Here is a 20,628-nt window from a genome sequence, read left to right on the forward strand (position 1 = left end):
TTGGAAATCCAAATACACTACATCTACTGATTCCCCTTTATCTACCCTCCTTCTTATATTCTCAAAGAACTTGAGAACGCTAATAAATTTGCCAAACACTATTTCTCTTTCACAAAACCATGTGACTCTGCTGATTATATTATGATTTCCTAAATGTCCTGCTACTACCTCTTTAATACTGGATTCTAGCATTCTGTCGTCTGGTTGGTTGATCACACAGAATCACAATGCAGAAGAGGCCCTTTGGCACATCGAGTCTGCACCGACACGTGAGAAACACCTGACCTACCGACCTAATCCCATTTACCAGCATTTGGCCCATAGCCTTGAATGTTATGATGTGCCAAGTGCTCCTCCAGGTACTTTTTAAAGGATGTGAGGCAACCCGCCTCCACCATCCTCCCAGGCAGTGCATTCCAAACCGTCACCACCCCCTGGGTAAAAAACGTTTTTCCTCACATCCCCCCTAAACCTCCTGCCCTTCACCTTGAACTTGTGTCCCCTCATGACTGACCCTTCAACTAAGGGGAACAGCTGCTCCCTATCCACCCTCTCCATGACCTTCATAATCTTGTACACCTCAATCAGGTCGCCCCTCAGTCTTCTCTGCTCCAATGAAAACAACCCAAGTCAATCCAACCTCTCTTCATAACATAAATGTTTTATCCCAGGCAATATCCTGGTGAATCTCCTCTGCAGCCCCTCCAGTGTAATCACATCCTTCCTATAATGTGGCAACCAGAACTGTACACAGTACTCCAGCTGTGGCCTCACCAAGGTTCTATACAACTCCAACGTGACCTCTCTACTTTTGTAATCTATGCCTCGATTGATAAAGGCAAATGTCCCATATGCCTTTTTCACCACCCCACTAACATGCCCCTCTGCCTTCAGAGATCTATGGACACCCACACCAACGTCCCTTTGTTCCTCAGAACTTCCTAGTGTCATGCCATTCATTGAATACTTCCTTGTCAAATTACTCCTTCCAAAGTGTATCACCTCACACTTTCCAGGGTTAAATTCCATCTGCTACTTATCTGCCCATTTGACCATCCTGTCTATATCTTCCTGTAGCCCAAGACACTCTACCTCACTGTTAACCACCCGGCCAGTCTTTGTGTCATCCGCAAACTTAGTAATCCTCCCCCCGACATAGGCATCTATGTCGTTTATATAAATGACAAATAATAGGGGACCCAGCACAGATCCATGTGGTACACCACTGGGCACTGGCTTCCAGTCACTAAAGCATCATTCTGTCATCACCCCCTGTCTCCTACAACTAAGCCAATTTTGAATCCACCTCATCAAATCACCCTGTATCCCATGTGAATTTGCCTTCTTTATAAATCTCCCATGTGGGACCTTGTCAAAGGCTTTGCTGGAATCCATATAAACTACATCAACTGCACTACCCTCATCTACATACCTGGTCACCTCCTCAAAAAATTCAATCAAATTTGTTAGGCATGACCTCCCTCTGACAAAGCTACACTGACTACCCCTGATCAAACCTTGCCTTTCCAAGTGGAGATAGATTCTCTCCTTCAGAATTTTCTCTAATAGTTTCCCTACCACTGACGTGAGACTCACTGGTCTGTAGTTCCCTGGCTTATCTCTACAACCCTTCTTAAAGAGCAGAACCACATTAGCTGTTCTCCAGTCCTCTGGCACCTCCTCTGTGGCCAGAGAGGAATTAAAACTTTGGGTCAGAGCCCCTGTGATCTCCTCCCTTGCCTCCCTCAGCAGTCTGGGACACAAATCATCCGGACCTGGAGACTTGTCCACTTTTAAGCCTGCCAACACCTCCAATACCTTGTCGCTCCCTATATCAATTTGCTCAAGAACCTCAGTCTCTCTCCCCAAGTTCGATACCTTCATCCTCATTCTCTTGGGTGAAGACGGATGTGAAGTATTCTTTCAACACACTACTGGTGTCCTCTGGCTCCACCCATAGATTGCCCTAATGGGCTCTACTCTTTCCCTGGTTATCCTCTTCCCATTGATATACTTATAGAATATCTTGGGATTTTCCCTACTTTTACCAGCTAGAGCTTTCTCATATCCCCTCTTTGCTCTCCTAATTGCTTTCTTAAGCTCCACCCTGCGCTTTCTGTATTCCACTGATTTGCTTCCCTTGTACCTGCTGAAAGCCTGCTTTCACCTGGTTCCATTTTTATTTATCTAGTCAGCAACTCGTCCAAACTCAAGTGTCTGCGGTATCTTGTCCTATTTGCAGCACAACCTTCCAGGTGCAGATCGGCCTCAGCAATCACCCACATACCCACTGGAGCCCTACCAAACACCCCAGAGGATGAATATACATACCCACCAGACGTACATACCCACTGGAGCCCTACCAAATACCCCAAATTCACGTACATACCCACCAGACCTACATACCCACTGGAGCCCTACCAAACACCCCAGATGATGAACGTGGTCATCTTTGCCTCAAAGGGTGAACAGGGGAATTGCCATCAATGCCTTCTCTTCCCACTCATGCACTGTTACCTCTGGTATCCCCCAAGGATCTATACATAGCACCCTCCTATTTCTCATCTACATGCTGCCCCAGTGACATCATCCAAAAACATTTCCATTTGTACGCTGATGGCATCCAGCTCTACCTCACCACCACCTCTCTTGATCCCTCCCTCCACTGCCTCTAAATTGTCAGAATGCTTATCAGATATCCATGACAACATAAGAAATAGGAGGAGTAGACCACACAGCCCATCAGGCCAGCTTCACCATTCAATACAATCATGGATGATCTTAGGCTTTACCTTCTCGAGGGCAATTAGGGATAGGCAATAAATGTTGGCCTAACCAGTGAAGCCCAAATCCCATAAATGAATAAAAACAAACTCCACTTTCTCACCTGCTCCCCATATCCCTCAATTCCCTGAAAGATCAAAAATCTGTCTATCCCAGCCTGAAATGTATTCAGGAAATGGAGAATCCACAACCCTCTGGGTTGAGAATTCCAAAGGTTCACAATACTTTGAGTGAAAAAATTTCTCATCATCTCAGTCCTGAATGAGCATCCCCTATTCTGAGGTTGTGCCCGTGTTTTAGATTCCCCAAACAGCGGAAACAGCCACTCCGTGTCTACCCTGCCAAGCCCCTTCAGAATCTCATATGGTTCAATGAGATTACCTCTCATTGTTCAAATTCAGCAGTATAAACCTCCAAAACTTTAATTAACTCAACAGCAATAGAAATCAGTTAGCAACTAACCTGAAAGTGGTTGACGATCCCTTTAATTAGCATTGGTGGGGGGTCCTTTCTAATGCTGAATATATGTTCAGATGTGTAAAGTTAAGAGGGCATTAGCTGGGGTGTTGAGTTCAAAATGGCATCACTGGTGATATATCAGTGTCACACAAACTGACTGAAGTCACGATCTGCCTACTCTGCATACTTCCAGTGTACACTCCTAAGCCAATGCTACAACCTACCCAAAATTATGTCTGGTGCTGCCCACGCCAGAAGTATGCGTACACACTGCAGACATTATTTTGGATCCAAAACTGCACCAGCAAAGCCAAAAATATAGATGCTACACAACCAAATTTTTTGGCTTATATATTCGGGAGCTCTAGCGTTGGATGCCTTTTTTTTCCTTCATGGAAATGTATCAATTACTATTTTTCCACATTTTGATTCCAATCCATCACCCCAGATGCCTTTTGTACCCACCAAAATTAGCCCTCCTCCAGTTAATTTTAATCATGATGTCCTTTTCCATAACTATTCGAAACCTGATGATATTCTGACAATTGTTACCCAAAATGCACCCCCACTGGAACATGGTCCACTTGCTCCATTCAATTCCCAAAACTGGATCCAGTTCTGTTTCCTTCCTCTTTAGGCTGGAAACATGTTAATCAAGGGGGAGAATTTTCGGCTCGGCGAGCGGGGACAGGGCCTGCTCGCCGAGGCATAAAATGACGCGAGGTGATGTCGGGTGTGCATCCTGACGTCACTGTGCATCATTTAGATTTTCAGTTCGGCGGGCGCGTAGCCGAGTCAGCTGCGTACCCACCGAACTGTCAAAGGCCTGTAAAGGCCATTAATTAACCCTATTGAGAAAGCTGCCCGACCAACCTTAAGGTTGGCGGGCAGGCAAAGAGCCCAGGTGGCCTTCACATTTTTCATGGAACCTCATCCATGGGTGGGATGAGGTTTCATGAAGGGTTTATAAATTAAATAAATTTTTTCATTAAAGTTCATTCACATGTCCCAGCTCATGTGACACTGTCACATGAGTGGACATGTCTTAAATTTTTTTTTCTCTTTATTAAAATTTATTAAAACTTAAAACTTATCTCCCTGAGGCACCCCTGTGCGCACTCCCAACTCAGGGAACTCCCCCCAACGCCGCTACCACCGCCTGCACGGAGAGCGCACAGCGCTTCCGGGCGCACGTCATGCTGGGCAGGCCTTAATTGGCCCACGTGTGTAAGATGGCAGCACAGAGCTGATCGGGGGGGCGCCGATCGGGTCCGCGCCTGCCTGCGCCCACCCCCGCACAATCCCCCTGATGAGGGGAAAACTCTCTCCAAGAAAATTTTCTTTGCATTTCAGTATTTCCTTCCCCTCTTTACCTATTACATAGGAACATAGGAGCAGGAGGAGGCCATTTGACCATCCAAGCCTGCACCACCATTCAATAAGATCATGGCTGATCTGGTTGTGGTGTCAGCTCCAATTTCCTGTCTGCTCCCCATAACCCTTGACTCCCTTGTCTAACAAAGAAATGCCTAACTCTACCCTAAATAAAGTCAGTGATTCACCTCCACTACTTTTTGAGGAAGAGAATTCCACACACCAACAATCCTTTGGGAGATAAAGTTCCTCCTCATCTCTGTCTTAAAAGGGAGTTCTCTTATTTCTAAGCTATGTCCCCTGGTTTTAGTCTCCCCCATAAGAGGAATCATCCTCTGGGTATCCATTCTATCCATTGGCCTCAGGATCGTCTATGTTTCAATAAGACCACCTCTCAATCTTCTAAGCTCCAATGGGTATAGGCCTAACCTGTTCAACTTTCCTTCATTAGACAACCCATTCATCCCAGGAATGAGTCCAGTTTCCAAAGCAATTGTATATTTTTTTAAATAAGATCATCAAAACCGTATACAGTACTCTAGATCTGGTCTCACCAAGGCCCTGTACAGCTGCAGTAAATCTCCCCTACTTTTATATTCCATTCCTCTTGCAATAAACACCAACATTCCAATGGCCTTCCTAATCACCTGTTGCACCTGTATTATGCTGTTACTATCCCAGTTTATATTAGGATAATTGAAGTCTCACGTTGTCACTACTCTGTAGTTCTGTTGTTTGATTGAAGGTTTCTTCCTCTTCCTTCTTCCCACGGTTTGGTGTCCTTAGCAAATATCCAGTAGTAATAGTTCCTCTGTTGTTCCTTAATTCTAAACAGATAGATCCATCATCATCCCTCAACTGTAATAGTTTCTTTGATCAATATTGCCACACACTCTCTATTCTCCTCTATCTTTCCTGAATACCTTTAGGCCAGGAGTTTCCCAGTATTCCGCTTCTTTGAGTCAAGTCTCTGTTATTAACACCATATCATTGTCACATCTGGCAACTGGTGCCTACAGCTCATCAACCTTATTTACTGTACATGTAATTATCTCATTAACATTGAATATTCTCAGGAATCCTTTTCAATATGTGAATGTTTTTCACTGTGTTCGATTTTCTCAATTGTGGAATTGCAGGCCGTAATTTTATGCTTGCTCCCAGGGGTTGGATGGCAGGTGGTGGTGGTGGTGCAAAATTGGACACCATGGCAGTGGCGCCAGGCCTGTAGCTTGCCAACCCCAGCCAACGCCCCCCCTCTACCTAAAATTTAGCCTATAGAATCAGAATTTTACAGCAGAGAGAGAGGCATTTGGTCTAATGTGCCAGTGCCAGTTCTTTGAAAGAGCTGTCCAATTCTTTCCTCATATTCCAGCTTTTCCCCCGTATCCCTGCTAATTCGTACCTCTTCAATTAGATGTTCTAATGGCTTCTTATGGAATCTACTTCCACTGCCCTTTCATGTTATGTGTTTCAGATCATAACAACCCTTTGCAAAAATACTCATTTCTCCTCTAGGTCTTCTGCAAATTATTTTATATCTGTGACATCTTATCAACCCACTAGCCAGAGGAATGGTTTCTCCCTACTTGTTCTGTCAAAACCCCTCACAATTTTGAATAACTTACTGGATTTCCCCTTAACTTTCTCTACTGTAAGGAAAACAACCCTAACTTCGCCAATCTTTCCACATAACTGAAGTCCCTCATTCCTGTTATCATACGGGTAAACCTCCTCTGCATCCTCTCCAAGGCCATGGTATCCTTCCTAAAAATGTAGTGCCCAGAATTCAACACATAACTCCAGCTGAAACCTAACCAGACTCCTAAAAGTTTGTTTTTTTATTTAATGCTCCTGTTTACAAGGCCAAGTACACATACACATTTCTTAATCGCCTATCAAGTTCTCATGTCACCTTCAAAGTTTCCATGGGACGTGGGCTTCGCTGGCTGGGTCAGCATTTAATGTCCATCCCTAATTGCCCTTGAGAAGGTGTTGTGAGCTGCCTTCTTGAACTGCTGCAGTCCATGTGGTGTAGGTACACCCACGACCCAGCGACAGTGAAGGAACGGCGATATATTTCCAAGTCAGGATGGTCAATGCCCGTGTTGCCTGGCTGACGTCTACTGTGGAGTAATTGATGAATTCATTCACATGTCAGAAGAGGGCACTGGTCACCTCCTTTGTGCGCCTGTATGTGGCAGTCTGTGATAGGCCACATATATCACCCATGGGGCCCTGAAATGCACTGGCGGTGAAAAAATTGAGCAGTGCAGTCACCTTGAGAGCCACTGTCGTGGGTTCTGCCAAATCCACGTGGCTGTAGTTCTTGCTGCACAATCCCAAATATTTTAGTGACCACTTTCCAAGACAGCCTTAGTCATCTCTAGCACTGCCTCTCCATGATCTGCAGATACTTAGTTCTTGTCCTGGGGACATGGTGATGTACCAGTATCCATCTTCCATAATGCCTTAATAAAAGCAAAATACTGCGGATGCTGGAAATCTGAAACAAAAATAGGAAATGCTGGAAAAACTCAGCAGCTCTAGCAGCATCTATTGAGAGAGAAACCGAGTTAACGTTTCGAGTCCATATGAAGAAGAGTCATACGGACTCGAAACATTAGCTCTATTTCTCTCTCCGTAGATGTTGCTAGACCTGCTGAGTTTTTCCAGCATTTTCTGTTTTTGTTCCATAATGCCTTCCCTGGATGGCTGCATCCTGACTGCCTCCCCTTTTGGTGCTGCCTGTTGCTGGAGTTGCAGCCTAAGTTGTTAACTGGCAAGAGCCCTCCTTTGTTACATCCCCTCATCCTGCTCCTGACCCCATCCTCTGTCCTCCCTTGGATCTCGTTTGCACTCCTCCATGCTCCAGACCCCACACCACACCCACATCCCACCCAACCCCCCCACCCACTCACCCCTGACTTGCCCTTTCTGCTCATGAGGCTCCATGCAAATTGCTATTCTCCTGCTCCCCTCCCTGTGTCACAGAGTTCATCAAGGAAAACTGCTGACCCCAGACACAACTACACACAAAGCTGACTTGTATGTTACCTTTAAACAAATGCGAACTGGGTGCCACGAGATTCCCATGCGCTTCTGATTTAATCTTGAAGGTAGGACATAGTTACAAAAAGTCTTTATACGATGAGTATTCATGGCATCCAGGTGTATTAAAGTAGGAACCCATCATGGGATGGTGTGAGGCCCTGATCCATTGCCGCCATGCTGCTGACTTAATATCTGACTCAATCCACAGGTGGGAAACTGAAATTTTGGCTCCAGTTAATTGAGTCACTCTGCCTGCCAGGTTTCCTGCTCTTACAGGCCCTATAAAACACCACCTTAACTCTTTCTGCTTTGCACCCCTGTCCCAATAGTACCATTTACTTTATATTGCATCTCCAAGGTGTTCCTTCAATAATACTTCACTTCACATGTATCTGCATTAAATTGTATCTGCATGTATTTGCCCACTTCGCCAGTCTGTCTATGTCCTTCCGAAACCTGCTAATGAACAGGATGCTCATTATTTGACATTTCAGCTGTAGTACAGTTATTAACACTCACATCTCCTGGTCACAAGGCTCTGGTTCAAGTCCACTCAAGGGCTTGAGCACAAAAATCTATGCTGACACTCCAGCGTCTTTCAGATGAGGCATTAAACTGATGCCCATCTGCCTGCTCAGGTGGCTGTAAAAGGTCCCATGGCACTATTTTGAAGAAGAGCAGGGGTGTTATCCCTGGTGTCCTGCCCAATATTAACCCTAAGCCAACATCATAAAAAAAGAACTTCTGGTCATATCACATTGCTGTTTGTAGGAGCTTGCTGTGCACAAATTGGCTGTAATATTTCTTGCATTACAACAGTGACTACACTTCAAAAGTACTTCATTGGGTGTAAAAGGCTTTGAGGTGCCCAGTGGTTGTGAAAATATTTTATAAATTCAAGTCTTTCCTTCTTTTCACCATTTACCGTGTTGCCAAGTTTGGCATCTTTCACAAACTCCCAGTGCCCAAGTCTAAAAGCAAAATACTGCGGATGCTGGAAATCTGAAACAAAAACAAAAATAGCTGGAAAAACTCAGCAGGTCTGACAGCATCTGCGGAAAGGAATACAGTTAAAGTTTTGAGTCCGTATGACTCTGCATCAGAACTGACAAAGCTCTGATGAAGAGCTCTGATGAACAGTTCTGATGAAGAGTCATATAGACTCGAAACATTAACGTATTCCTCTCCGCAGATGCTGTCAGACCTGCTGAGCTTTTCCAGCTATTTTTGTTTTTGTTTCAGTGCCCAAGTCTAGTTCCTTTATCTATAACAAGAAAAGCAACAATTTAAATACTGACCCTGGGGCACTCGCTGCATGCTTCTTTTCAGTCTGAAAACCACAACTATTCTCTGCCCTCAGCCTATATCATATCCAAGCTACCACTATCCCTATATCATGTGCTTTTAATTTCTGAATCAGCATTATCAAATGCCTTTTGAAAGTTCATATTTACACCTACCTTCATCAATTCACTCTTTAATTTCGTTAAAGAAATTGTTTGTGTTACTGAGACAAACTGGTTGCATCATTAGCTCCATTAGCAATAGTGGTTTCAGTGATTTTTTAAAAAATTCATCCACGGGATGTGGGCTTCGCTGGCTGGGCCAGCATTTATTGCCCATCCCTAGTTGCCCTTGAGAAGATGGTGGTGAGCTGCCTTCTTGAACTGCTGCAGTCCATGTGGTGTAGGTACACCCACGACCCAGCGACAGTGAAGGAACGGCGATATATTTCCAAGTCAGGATGGTGAGTGATTTGGAAGGGAACTTCCAGATGGTGGTGTTCCTATCTATCTGCTGCCCTTGTCCTTCTAGGTGGTAGTGGTTCTGGGTTTGGAAGGTGCTGTCAAAGTATACTTGGTGAATTCCTGCAGTGCATCTTGTAGACGGTACACACTGCTGCTACTTTGCATTGGTGGTGGAGTGAGTGAACGTTTGTGGAAGGGGTACCAATCAAGCAGGCTACTTTGTCCTAGACAGTGTCGAGCTTCTTGAGTGTTGTGGGAGCTGCACTCATCCAGGCAAGTGGGGAGCATTCCATCATGCTCCTGACTTGTGCCTTGTAGATGGTGGACAGACTTTGGGGAGTCAGGAGGTGAGTTACTCATCGCATGATTCCTAGCCTCTGCCCTTGTAGCCACAGTATTTATATGGCTAGTCCAGTTCAGTTTCTGGTCAATGGTAACGCCCGGGATGTTGATAGTGGGGGATTCAGTGATGGTAATGCCATTGAACATCAAGGAGCAATGGTTGCGTTATCTCTTGTTGGAGATGGTCATTGCCTGACACTTGTGTGGCGCGATTGTTACTTGTCACTTGTCAGCCCAAGCCTGGGTTTTGTCCAGGTCTTGCTGCATTTGGACATGGACTGCTTCAGTATCTGAGGAGCCGTGAATGGTGCTGAACATTGTGCAATCATCAGCGAACATCCCCACTCCTGACCTTATGATGGAAGGAAGGTCATTATTGAAGCAGCTGAAGATGGTTGGGCCGAGGACACTATCCTTAGGAACTCCTGTAGTGATGTCCTGGAGCTGAGTGACTGACCTCCAACAACCACAACCATCTTCCTTTGTGCTAGGTATGACTCCAACCAGAGGAGAGTTTTTCCCCTGATTCCCATTGACTCCAGTTTTGCTAGGGCTCCTTGATGCCACACTCAGTCAAATGCTGCCTTGATGTCAAGGGCAGTCACTCTCACCTCACCTCGGGAGTTCAGCTCTTTTATCCATGTTTGAACCAAGGCTGTAATGAGGTCAGGAGCTGAGTGGCCCTGGCAGAACCCAAACTGGGTGTCAGTGAGCAGGTTATTGCTAAGCAAGTGCCGCTTGATAGCACTGTTGATGATCCCTTCCATTACTTTACTGATGATCGAGAGTAGACTGATGGGGCAGTAATTGGACATGTTGGATTTGTCCTGCTTTTTGTGTACAGGACATACCTGGGCAATTTTCCACATAGCCAGGTAGATGGCAGTGTTGTAGCTGTACTGGAACAGCTTAGCTAGGGGTGCGGCAAGTTCTGGAGCACAAGTCTTCAGTACTATTGCCAGAATGTTGTCATGGCCCATACCCTTTATAGTATCCAGTGCCTTCAGCCATTTCTTGATATCACGTGGAGTGAATTGAATTGGCTGAAGACTGGCATCTCTGATGCTGGGGACCTCCAGAGGAGGCCGAGATGGATCAGCCACTCGGCACTTCTGGCTGAAGATTGTAGCAAGTGCTTCTGCCTTACCTTTTGCACTGATGTTCTGGGCTCCTCCATCATTGAGGATGGGGATATTTGTGAAGCCTCCTCCTTCAGTGAGTTGTTTAATTATCCACCACCATTCTCGACTGGATGTAGCAGGACTGCAGAGCTTATATCTGATCCGTTGGTTGTGGGATTGCTTAGCCCTGTCTATCAGTTGCTGCTTATGCTGTCTGGCCTGCAAGTAGTCCTGTGTTATAGCTTCACCAGGTTGACGCCTCATTTTTAGGTATGCCTGGTGCTGCTCCTGGCATGCCCTCCTGGACTGTTAATTGAACCAGGGTTGATCCCCTGGCTTGATGGTAATGGTAGAGTGGGGGATATGCCAGGCCATGAGGTTACAGATTGTGTCCGAGTACAATTCTGCTGCTGCTGATGGCCCACAGCGTCTCATGGATGCCCAGTCTTGAGTTGCTAGATCTGTTCAAAATCTATCCCATATAACTTGATGGAGGGTATCCTCAATGTGCAGCAGTGTGTGAAGCTAATAGTGAAGATGGTAGTATTTGACATGGAAGAATGCATTTCATGACCTTCATCACTCGTGCAAGGTCATTAAGCTCCTTGCGGCACTGCATCCAAGTCATTGGCAATAGATTGATGGCATAACTGCCACAGCCATCTACTCTTACTGCCTTCTAAGTCCTTATCTGAAGGGTCTTCTGGGCCTCATGAGGGAATAGAACCTCTGTCCTCTGGTCCGTCTCCTGCACCAGGGACTCCATTGTGCCAACCAAAACCCTGGGAGTACACTTTCTTGCCTGTTGCACTATTTCAGGTCCTTCCTGAAGATTTTCCAATGTTGCCTATGCAGTTTCAGCCCTTGCTACAGCATGCTGCAAAGGCACCTTGCCTTTAAGAGATGCAGTCTGGCTTTTGATATTGCAGGTTTATTCTTCTCTTTTTTGGACAAGCATGTAACATTTGCAATCCTCCAATCCAGTCCTATACATGAGGATTGGAAGATTGTAATCAGAGCTTCTGCTACCTCCACCCTAGCTTCCCTCAGTAACCTAGGAATAGGAGGAGGCCATTTATCCCCTCTAGCCTGTTCACCCATTCAATGCGTTCATGAGTGATCTGCAACCTAACTCCATATACCCTCTACGACTCTGAAGAAGAGTCATACAGACTCGAAACTTTAACTCTGTTTCTCTCCTCATAGATGCTATCAGGCCTGCTGAGTTCTACCAGTGTTTTCTGTTTTTATTTCAGATTTCCAGCATCCGCAGTATTTTGCTTTTATCCATATACCCTCCTTTGTCTCACATCCCTTAATAGCTTCGATTAGCAAGAATCTTTGTCAATTTCAAATTTAAAATTAACAAATGACCTGGAATTAATTGCTATTTTCAGAAGAAAGTTCCAAACTTCTGCTACCCTTTGTGTGTAGAAATGCTTCCTAATTTCACTTCTTAAGCATCTGACTTTAATTTTTAAACAATGCCCCCTAGTCCTAGATACCCCAATAAAAGGAAACCATTTATCCCAGCTACCTAGACTATATCCCATCTGAACTGGGTGACTTGTTAAGTTTGAGTGATGCCAAACTATTTAGCACCTCCTTTCTATTTAATATTCCTCATCCCCCCTGATCTATTGCAACATTGGGCAGAGTTGATCCCAGATTTGTACTAAGTGAAGTAGCGGGCGGGTAAAACGCCGTTTTGCCTGCCGGCTGCATTGGTGGCTTCTCAAACCGTATCAACCCAAACCCGCCGCATTAATTATGCATTCCTGGGAAACATGCCGTTTCGATGGCAGGCAGGCTCCGATTCGCCTGCCACGCCATCACCTCGCCGCTTTATTATGCCGGGCGCCACATTTAAAGTACAGCCATGCACAGTGCTTCCAGCCAGGACTGCTGCAAATAAGACATGGCCCTGAAAGGCAAGAAGACTGCAGCCCCAGGTTTAGCGACGTGTCCCTTGAGTGCTTTTTGGACACTGTGCAAGCCCGTCGTGATGTCCTCTATCCCTGCTCTGGCCACAGGAGGGGCAGCAACATTACCACTCTGGCTTGGTAGGTGATGGCAATGGTGATCAGTGCCAATGCTGCACAGGAGTGGTTGGGCATCCAATGCAGATAGAGGATAAATGATCTCATCCGTGCCGCCAGGGTAAGGCAACCATCTATTCACTTTAAACCTACACAATCACAAGCCCATCACACATTCACTGGCATCTCACTCACTGCCAGCTCAAGGGACATCACCACTCACTTCTCACACACACCCTCACATCTCCATCTGGCCTCATCTCCTCTGGAGACTTCCTCCTCAGCCCTTATCACCTTGAGGCCATTTGCTCAGATAAACATGTGCGCAACACACACCCTGGGAAACCCTGCTTCCCCAGGACAGCCCTCACCCTGCAGCCTCTTCCCTTGCCTGAGGCCAATTCTCCCCCTTCCCCAAGCAAGCCCTAGCCCTACAGCCATACAAAGCCACCCCCGCCTTATGGCTGGTCTGGTAGGTAGAGACCTGCCCATGAGTCCCCCTAAAAGTGATGTGGTGCTGTCTACGAAGCCCGGTGCTGATGACTGCGAGTGCTGCCTGAAGCAAGGTAGGCAAACAAACCTTGAAGTCTTGCGTGAAGTGCAGCTCGCCAGGTGCACGTCACTTATGAGCAGTTGTGAAACACATTGACGTACAATCACACCAACATGGGTGGATGATCCAGCAAGGGAGGGCATGATTTCGGCGGGCCAGCCTTATAATGATATGCGGATGTATTACAATGAGTTTCCCAACGTCCAATGGCGGGAAACATGGCCCACCATCGACAATTTGAGTGGATGATCACAAACTGGTTTCACAATGTCATGAAACCGATTTTTGGCCTTCTCACCATATTGTCCACTCACACTGCCGAGCACACCTGACGCCAGTGGGCACGGAAAATTCCGCCCATTATCCTCTTTTGTGCAAAATGTTCATTCAGTGCCTCAGTCCAGCCCTCTGCCTCCACAAGATTTCCTTTTTTGTTCCCCACCATTCCTTAAACTGTCCTTTTACTTTTTAAATGCTTATAATAGATTTTTGGATTCCATTTCACGTTACCCACTATTTTTTATCTCATATTCTCTCTGATGTTCTTATATCCTTTTCCAACTTCTCCTTGCACTTTGCATATTCAGTCTGATTTTCAATTGTATTCTGTACCTGCCATTCGTCCTAAACCTTTTTCTGTTTCATTTTAGCCTCTATTTCCTTTGACATCCAGGGAACTCTGACTTTGGATTCCCCCATCTTTCCTCCTTATGGAATTTTGCCTAGTTTGTAAACTATCCCTGCCTTGGATCTCTGCCTTTGCTCATTTACTGTTTTCTTGGCCAACCTTTGTTTCCAGTCCACCTGTGCTAGATTCCTTCTCTTATTGAAATCAGCTCTATTCTCGTTGGGAATATTTACCTTTGATTTTTCTTTGTCCGTTTCCATAACTACTTTATGTTATGCTATAATTATTTTATGATCATTTTAATCACTACATTCTCCAACTAAAACATACTCCATTTACCCTCTTTCATTCTCAGTTGTTCACATTTCTCCCTCTCTTAGTTACTATCTCTCTATTTTCAGGTATGCTCCAGTGGGTATTCTGTTCCTTATTGCGGGTAAGATTGTTGAGATGGAGGATATGACTGTGGTGGGAGGACAGCTGGGGATGTATACAATCACAGTCATTGTGGGCCTGCTCATTCACGCTCTCATCGTGCTGCCCCTCCTCTACTTCTTCATCACACACAAGAATCCCTTTGTTTTTATTGGTGGACTGGTGCAGGCTCTGGTTACTGCACTTGGCACCTCCTCCAGGTAAGAGAGAATGCTAACATTGGCACTCAAACTTCTTCTTTATCATACATTTATTCCTTGTCTCATTCTCCTGAATCCACTTCAACAAAGAGACTACAGTCCATTGCTGAATTTGTTTTTCACTCAAACACATAGGGTGGGATTTTCCATTCCCGACATGGGAGGGCATCATCGCAGGTGGGACAGGAAAATTTGGAGAGCCATTAAAAGTCAATAGCTCTCCAAACTTTCCCATCCCACCGGCGACGATGTCCGATGGTGTGAGGGCCAGAAAATCCTAGACGAAAAACACATACACACATCCTTAAAGTGAAATAGAGACACGCAAACACAACTCAAACTGAAACACACACATGCACATAAACGTTAAGTAGCATGGCAGCCAGCTCAATGGAGTACAGTTTCTACAAAGTACTTAACTCAGGAATTTAGTGGGTGAAGGAAAAGGTTCCGTATTGGTCTTTTACAAGACAAGGAGAGGTCTGAGAGAGGGAGCAAGAGTCAGTGAGACCTGAGAGTTGAAGTCATGGGGTATTAAGTAGGTGAGCAGATTGGAGAGTTTTACATTTTTTCCTCTCTAAATTTTTTTCTCACTAAACTAGCACAGTAGTTTAAACTAGCACTGGGTAAATATGGAGACGGCATTAAATTTATACCTTAATCACTTAAACTGCTTACTATGACAACAAATAATTGTTAAGTGCCATTTCAAAACTTGAAACCCCAATTAGTTAAATAGAATACGTTAGAGATGGTTGGGGAGGTGACATGTAGTAGCTGTAGCATATCGAGCTGGTGGTCACTTATGTGATATGATAGCCACATCTGCAGTAAGTGTCTGCAGCTTGAAGAACTTCAGCTCAGAGTTGATGAGCTGGAGTCTAAGCTTTGGACACTGCGATGCATCAGAGAGGGAGAAAGTTACCTGGACACTTTGTTCCAGGAGACTGTCATACCCCTTAGGATAGCTACTTCAGGTCTGATCAGTGGTCAGGAACAGGAGGGTATGACTGTGAGTGAGGCAGGTATGGGGATCCAGAAGGTAGCACTGGAGGAGCCTCAGCCCTTGCACTTGCCCAACAGATACAAGGTTGTTGCAGTTTGTATGGGTGAGAGTAGGGACTGCAGGGAGCATAAGCAAATTGACCTTGGCACCATGGTACAGGAGGTCATTCAAGTTGATATGTAGATAGTATTCTTTGCAGCTGAAAACGTGAATCCTGAAGGATGTATTATCTGCCCAACATGGGTACAAACAACATGGGTAGGACTAAGAAAGAGTTTCTGCTGAGGGAGTATGAGCAGCAAGGGGCTACATTAAAAAGCTAATTAAAAAGAACCGCAAAGGTAACAATCTCAGGATTGTTATTTGAGCCACAAGCATTCACATATTGTAAATAAGATGAGAGTTGAATGTGCAGGAAAATTGGTGTCAGAAGAAGAGGCCACTGGCACCAGTAGTGGGGAAAGAGGGAGTTTTACCGTTGGGACAGGCTTCACTTGAACCGAGCTGGGACCAGTATTCTGGCAAATCAAATAACTTATTTGAACTTCATTTACGGGATGTGGGAATCACTGGCTGGGCCAGCATTTATTCCCCATCCCTAATTCCCCTTGTGAAAATGGTGGAGCTGCCTTCTTGAACCTCTGCAGTCCCTGCGATGTAGTTAGGGAGGGAGTTCCAGGATTTTGACCGAGCGACAGTGAAGGAACAGCGATATATTTCCAAGTCAGGATACTGAGTTACTTGGAGGGGAATTTCCAGGCAGTGATGTTCCCATGTGTCTGCTGCCCTTGTCCTTCTTGATGGTAGTGGTTGTGGGTTTGGAAGGTGCTTTTTAAGGAGCCTTGTTGAGTTCCTGCAGTGCATCTTGTAGATGGTATACACTGCTGCCACTGTGAGTTGACGGTGGAGGGAGTGAATGTTTGTGGATGGGGTGCCAATTAAGCGGGCTGCGACAGTGTCAAGCTTCTTGAGTGTTGTGGGGGCTGCACTCATCCAGGTAAGTGGGGAGTATTCCATCACACTCCTGACTTGTGCCTTGTAGATGGTGAACAGGCTTTGAGGAGTCAGGAGGTGAGTTACGCGCCACAGGATTCCTTGCCTCTGACCTGCTCTTCTAGCCACAGTATTTATATGGCTACCCCAGGAGGTTGATAGTGGGGGATTCAGTGATGGTAATGCCAATGAACATCAAGGGGAGATGGTTAGATTCTCTCGTTGGAAATGGTCATTGTATGGCATTTGTGAGGCACGAATGTTACTTGCCACTTCTCAGCCCAAGCCCAGATATTGTCCAGGTCATGCTTCATTCCTACATGGACTGCTTCATATCTGATGAGTCACGAATGGCGCTGAATATTCTGCAATCTTCAGCGAACATCCCCATTTCTGACCATATGATGAAGCAGCTGAATGATGGTTGGGCCCAGGGGACTAACCTGAGGACCTCCTGCAGGGATGCACTGGAACTGAGATAACTAACAGAGCAAGAGGCAGGCGACTCACTTCCCGCAGTGACACAGCGAGAGGCAGCCTGTTCACTACCCGCAGTGACACAGCGAGAGGCAGCCTGTTCACTTCCTGCTCTAACACAGCGAGAGGCAGCCTGTTCACTACCCGCAGTGACACAGCGAGAGGCGGCCTGTTCACTTCCCGCAGTGACACAGCGAGAGGCAGCCTGTTCACTACCCGCAGTGACACAGCGAGAGGCGGCCTGTTCACTTCCCGCAGTGACACAGCGAGAGGCAGCCTGTTCACTTCCCGCAGTGACACAGTGAGAGGCAGCCTGTTCACTTCCCGCAGTGACACAGTGAGAGGCAGCCTGTTCACTTCCTGCAGTGACACAGCATGAGGCAGCCTGTTCACTTCCTGCTCTAACACAGCGAGAGGCAGCCTGTTCACTTCCCGCAGTGACACAGCGAGAGGCAGCCTGTTCACTTCCCGCAGTGACACAGCGAGAGGCAGCCTGTTCACTTCCCGCAGTGACACAGCGAGAGGCAGCCTGTTCACTACCCGCAGTGACACTGCGTGAGGCGGCCTGTTCACTTCCCGCAGTGACACAGTGAGAGGCAGCCTGTTCACTTCGCGCAGTGACACAGTGAGAGGCAGCCTGTTCACTTCCTGCTCTAACACAGCGAGAGGCAGCCTGTTCACTACCCGCAGTGACACAGCGAGAGGCAGCCTGTTCACTACCCGCAGTGACACACCGAGTGGCAGCCTGTTCACTTCCTGCTCTAACACAGCGAGAGGCAGCCTGTTCACTACCCGCAGTGACACAGTGAGAGGCAGCCTGTTCACTTCCTGCTCTAACACAGCGAGAGGCAGCCTGTTCACTACCCGCAGTGACACAGCGAGAGGCAGCCTGTTCACTACCCGCAGTGACACAGCGAGAGGCAGCCTGTTCACTACCCGCAGTGACACAGCGAGAGGCAGCCTGTTCACTACCCGCAGTGACATAGCGAGAGGCGGCCTGTTCACTACCCGCAGTGACACAGCGAGAGGCAGCCTGTTCACTTCCCGCAGTGACACAGCGAGAGGCAGCCTGTTCACTACCCGCAGTGACACAGCGTGAGGCAGCCTGTTCACTTCCTGCTCTAACACAGCGAGAGGCAGCCGGTTCACTTCCTGCTCTAACACCGAGTGGCAGCCGGTTCACTTCCTGCTCTAACACAGCGAGAGGCAGCCTGTTCACTTCCCGCAGTGACACAGCGAGAGGCAGCCTGTTCACTTCCCGCAGTGACACAGCGAGAGGCAGCCTGTTCACTTCCCGCAGTGACACAGCGAGAGGCAGCCTGTTCACTTCCCGCAGTGACACAGCGAGAGGCAGCCTGTTCACTTCCCGCAGTGACACAGCGTGAGGCAGCCTGTTCACTTCCTGCTCTAACACAGCGAGAGGCAGCCTGTTCACTACCCGCAGTGACACAGCGAGAGGCAGCCTGTTCACTTCCCGCAGTGACACAGCGTGAGGCAGCCTGTTCACTTCCTGCTCTAACACAGCGAGAGGCAGCCTGTTCACTACCCGCAGTGACACAGCGAGAGGCAGCCTGTTCACTTCCCGCAGTGACACAGCGAGTGGCAGCCTGTTCACTTCCCGCAGTGACACAGCGAGAGGCAGCCTGTTCACTTCCCGCAGTGACACAGCGTGAGGCGGCCTGTTCACTTCCCGCAGTGACACAGCGAGAGGCAGCCTGTTCACTTCCCGCAGTGACACAGCGTGAGGCAGCCTGTTCACTTCCCGCAGTGACACAGCGTGAGGCAGCCTGTTCACTTCCCGCAGTGACACAGCGAGAGGCAGCCTGTTCACTTCCTGCAGTGACACAGCGTGAGGCAGCCTGTTCACTTCCTGCTCTAACACAGCGTGAGGCAGCCTGTTCACTTCCCGCAGTGACACAGCGAGAGGCAGCCTGTTCACTTCCTGCAGTGACACAGCGTGAGGCAGCCTGTTCACTTCCTGCAGTGACACAGCGTGAGGCAGCCTGTTCACTTCCTGCTCTAACACAGCGTGAGGCAGCCTGCACTGTCACTTTGTCAATATCCTGGAACTCCCTCCTTAACATCACTGAGGGTGTGCCTCCATGGACTGCAATGGTTCAACAAGGCAACTCATCACCACCTTATGATGGGCAATAAATGTTGGCATAGCCAGCAATGCCCACATCCCATGAATGAATAAAGGATAAAGGGGATCCTGGGCTTTGACCCAGAAATAGTGAATGAACGGCGATAAATTTCCAAGTCTGGGTGGCATGTGGCTTGCACGGGAACTTGCAGGTTGTGGTTTTCCCATGCGTCTGCTGCCCTTGTCCTTCTACGGGGTAGAGATTATGGGTTTGGAAGGTGCTGACGAAGGAGCCTTGGTGAGTTCCTGCAGTGCATTTTGTACATGGTACACACTGTTGCCACTGTACATCGATGGTGGAGGGAGTGAATGTTTGTGGATATGTTGCCAATCGAGCAGACTGCTTGATCCTGGATGGTTTCAAGCTTCTTGAGTGTTGTGGGAGCTGCACTCATCCAAGCAAGAGGGGAGTATTCCATCACACTCCTGAATTGTGCCTTGTAGATGGTGGACAGGTTTTGGGGTGTCAGGAGGTGAGTTACTCGCTGCAGGATTCCCAGCCTCTGACCAGCTGTTGTAGCCATAGTATTTATATGGCTAGTTCAGTTCAGTTTCTCGTCAATAGTTCTGGGCTCTCTTCTCCTGTAAGAGAGAAAGAAGACACCTATGAATGTCGGCTGTGGAATGGTTCGAGAAAACAGGAGGACAACATTTTTGGAAGGTGACTGAGGGGTAGATGTGACATTGCAATAAGATGAGGGCGAGGGTCAGTGAGGTTTGTGAGATGGGATGTGCCTCAACATAGAGGGAAAGGTGCACCTGCAAAGTTTGTTGATCTGTAGAGTGATGTAAAGGAGTAAAGGCTGGCAAAGGCAAAGTGAGGGGGTTAGCAAGTTGCACTCTTTTCCTGCCTTGATGAGGTCATTGAACCCCTTGTGGCCCTGTATCCAGGAATTATGTACCAAATTCCTGCTACTGACCTCCTTAGCCACTTCCAGCAATGCATGCTTCGGTTTCTGCAAACAAAACCTGTGCCAGCCAAGATTGGAGCCACATGGTAACACACACTCATACACATATACGCACACACAAACACATATGCACACGCGCACATATATACACACACATATATATACACACACACACACACATATATATACATTCATGCACATATACACACATGTACAAACACGCACATATACATGCACATACTCATACACACGCACATATACACATGCATGCATAAATACGCGCACATGCGCATGCACATGCGCACACACACACACTTATGCACATATGCTCACACCACATGCACATATACACACACAC

The 20,628-nt window shown here is 47.0% G+C and overlaps 1 protein-coding gene across 4 annotated transcripts in view; it reads left to right on the top strand.

The window, feature by feature from the left end:
- LOC144691690 (excitatory amino acid transporter 1-like) overlaps positions 1-20,628 on the top strand; it is a 169,439-nt gene that overhangs the window by 115,030 nt on the left and 33,781 nt on the right. For all 4 annotated transcript variants that reach the window (XM_078560044.1, XM_078560060.1, XM_078560069.1 and 1 more), the window contains one exon: positions 14,504-14,737. In XM_078560044.1, coding sequence (XP_078416170.1) covers positions 14,504-14,737 — 234 coding nt within the window. The remainder of the gene's footprint in view (positions 1-14,503; positions 14,738-20,628) is intronic.

Source organism: Cetorhinus maximus, chromosome 2 (assembly GCF_964194155.1).
Source record: "Cetorhinus maximus chromosome 2, sCetMax3.hap1.1, whole genome shotgun sequence".
Lineage (NCBI taxonomy): Eukaryota > Metazoa > Chordata > Chondrichthyes > Lamniformes > Cetorhinidae > Cetorhinus > Cetorhinus maximus.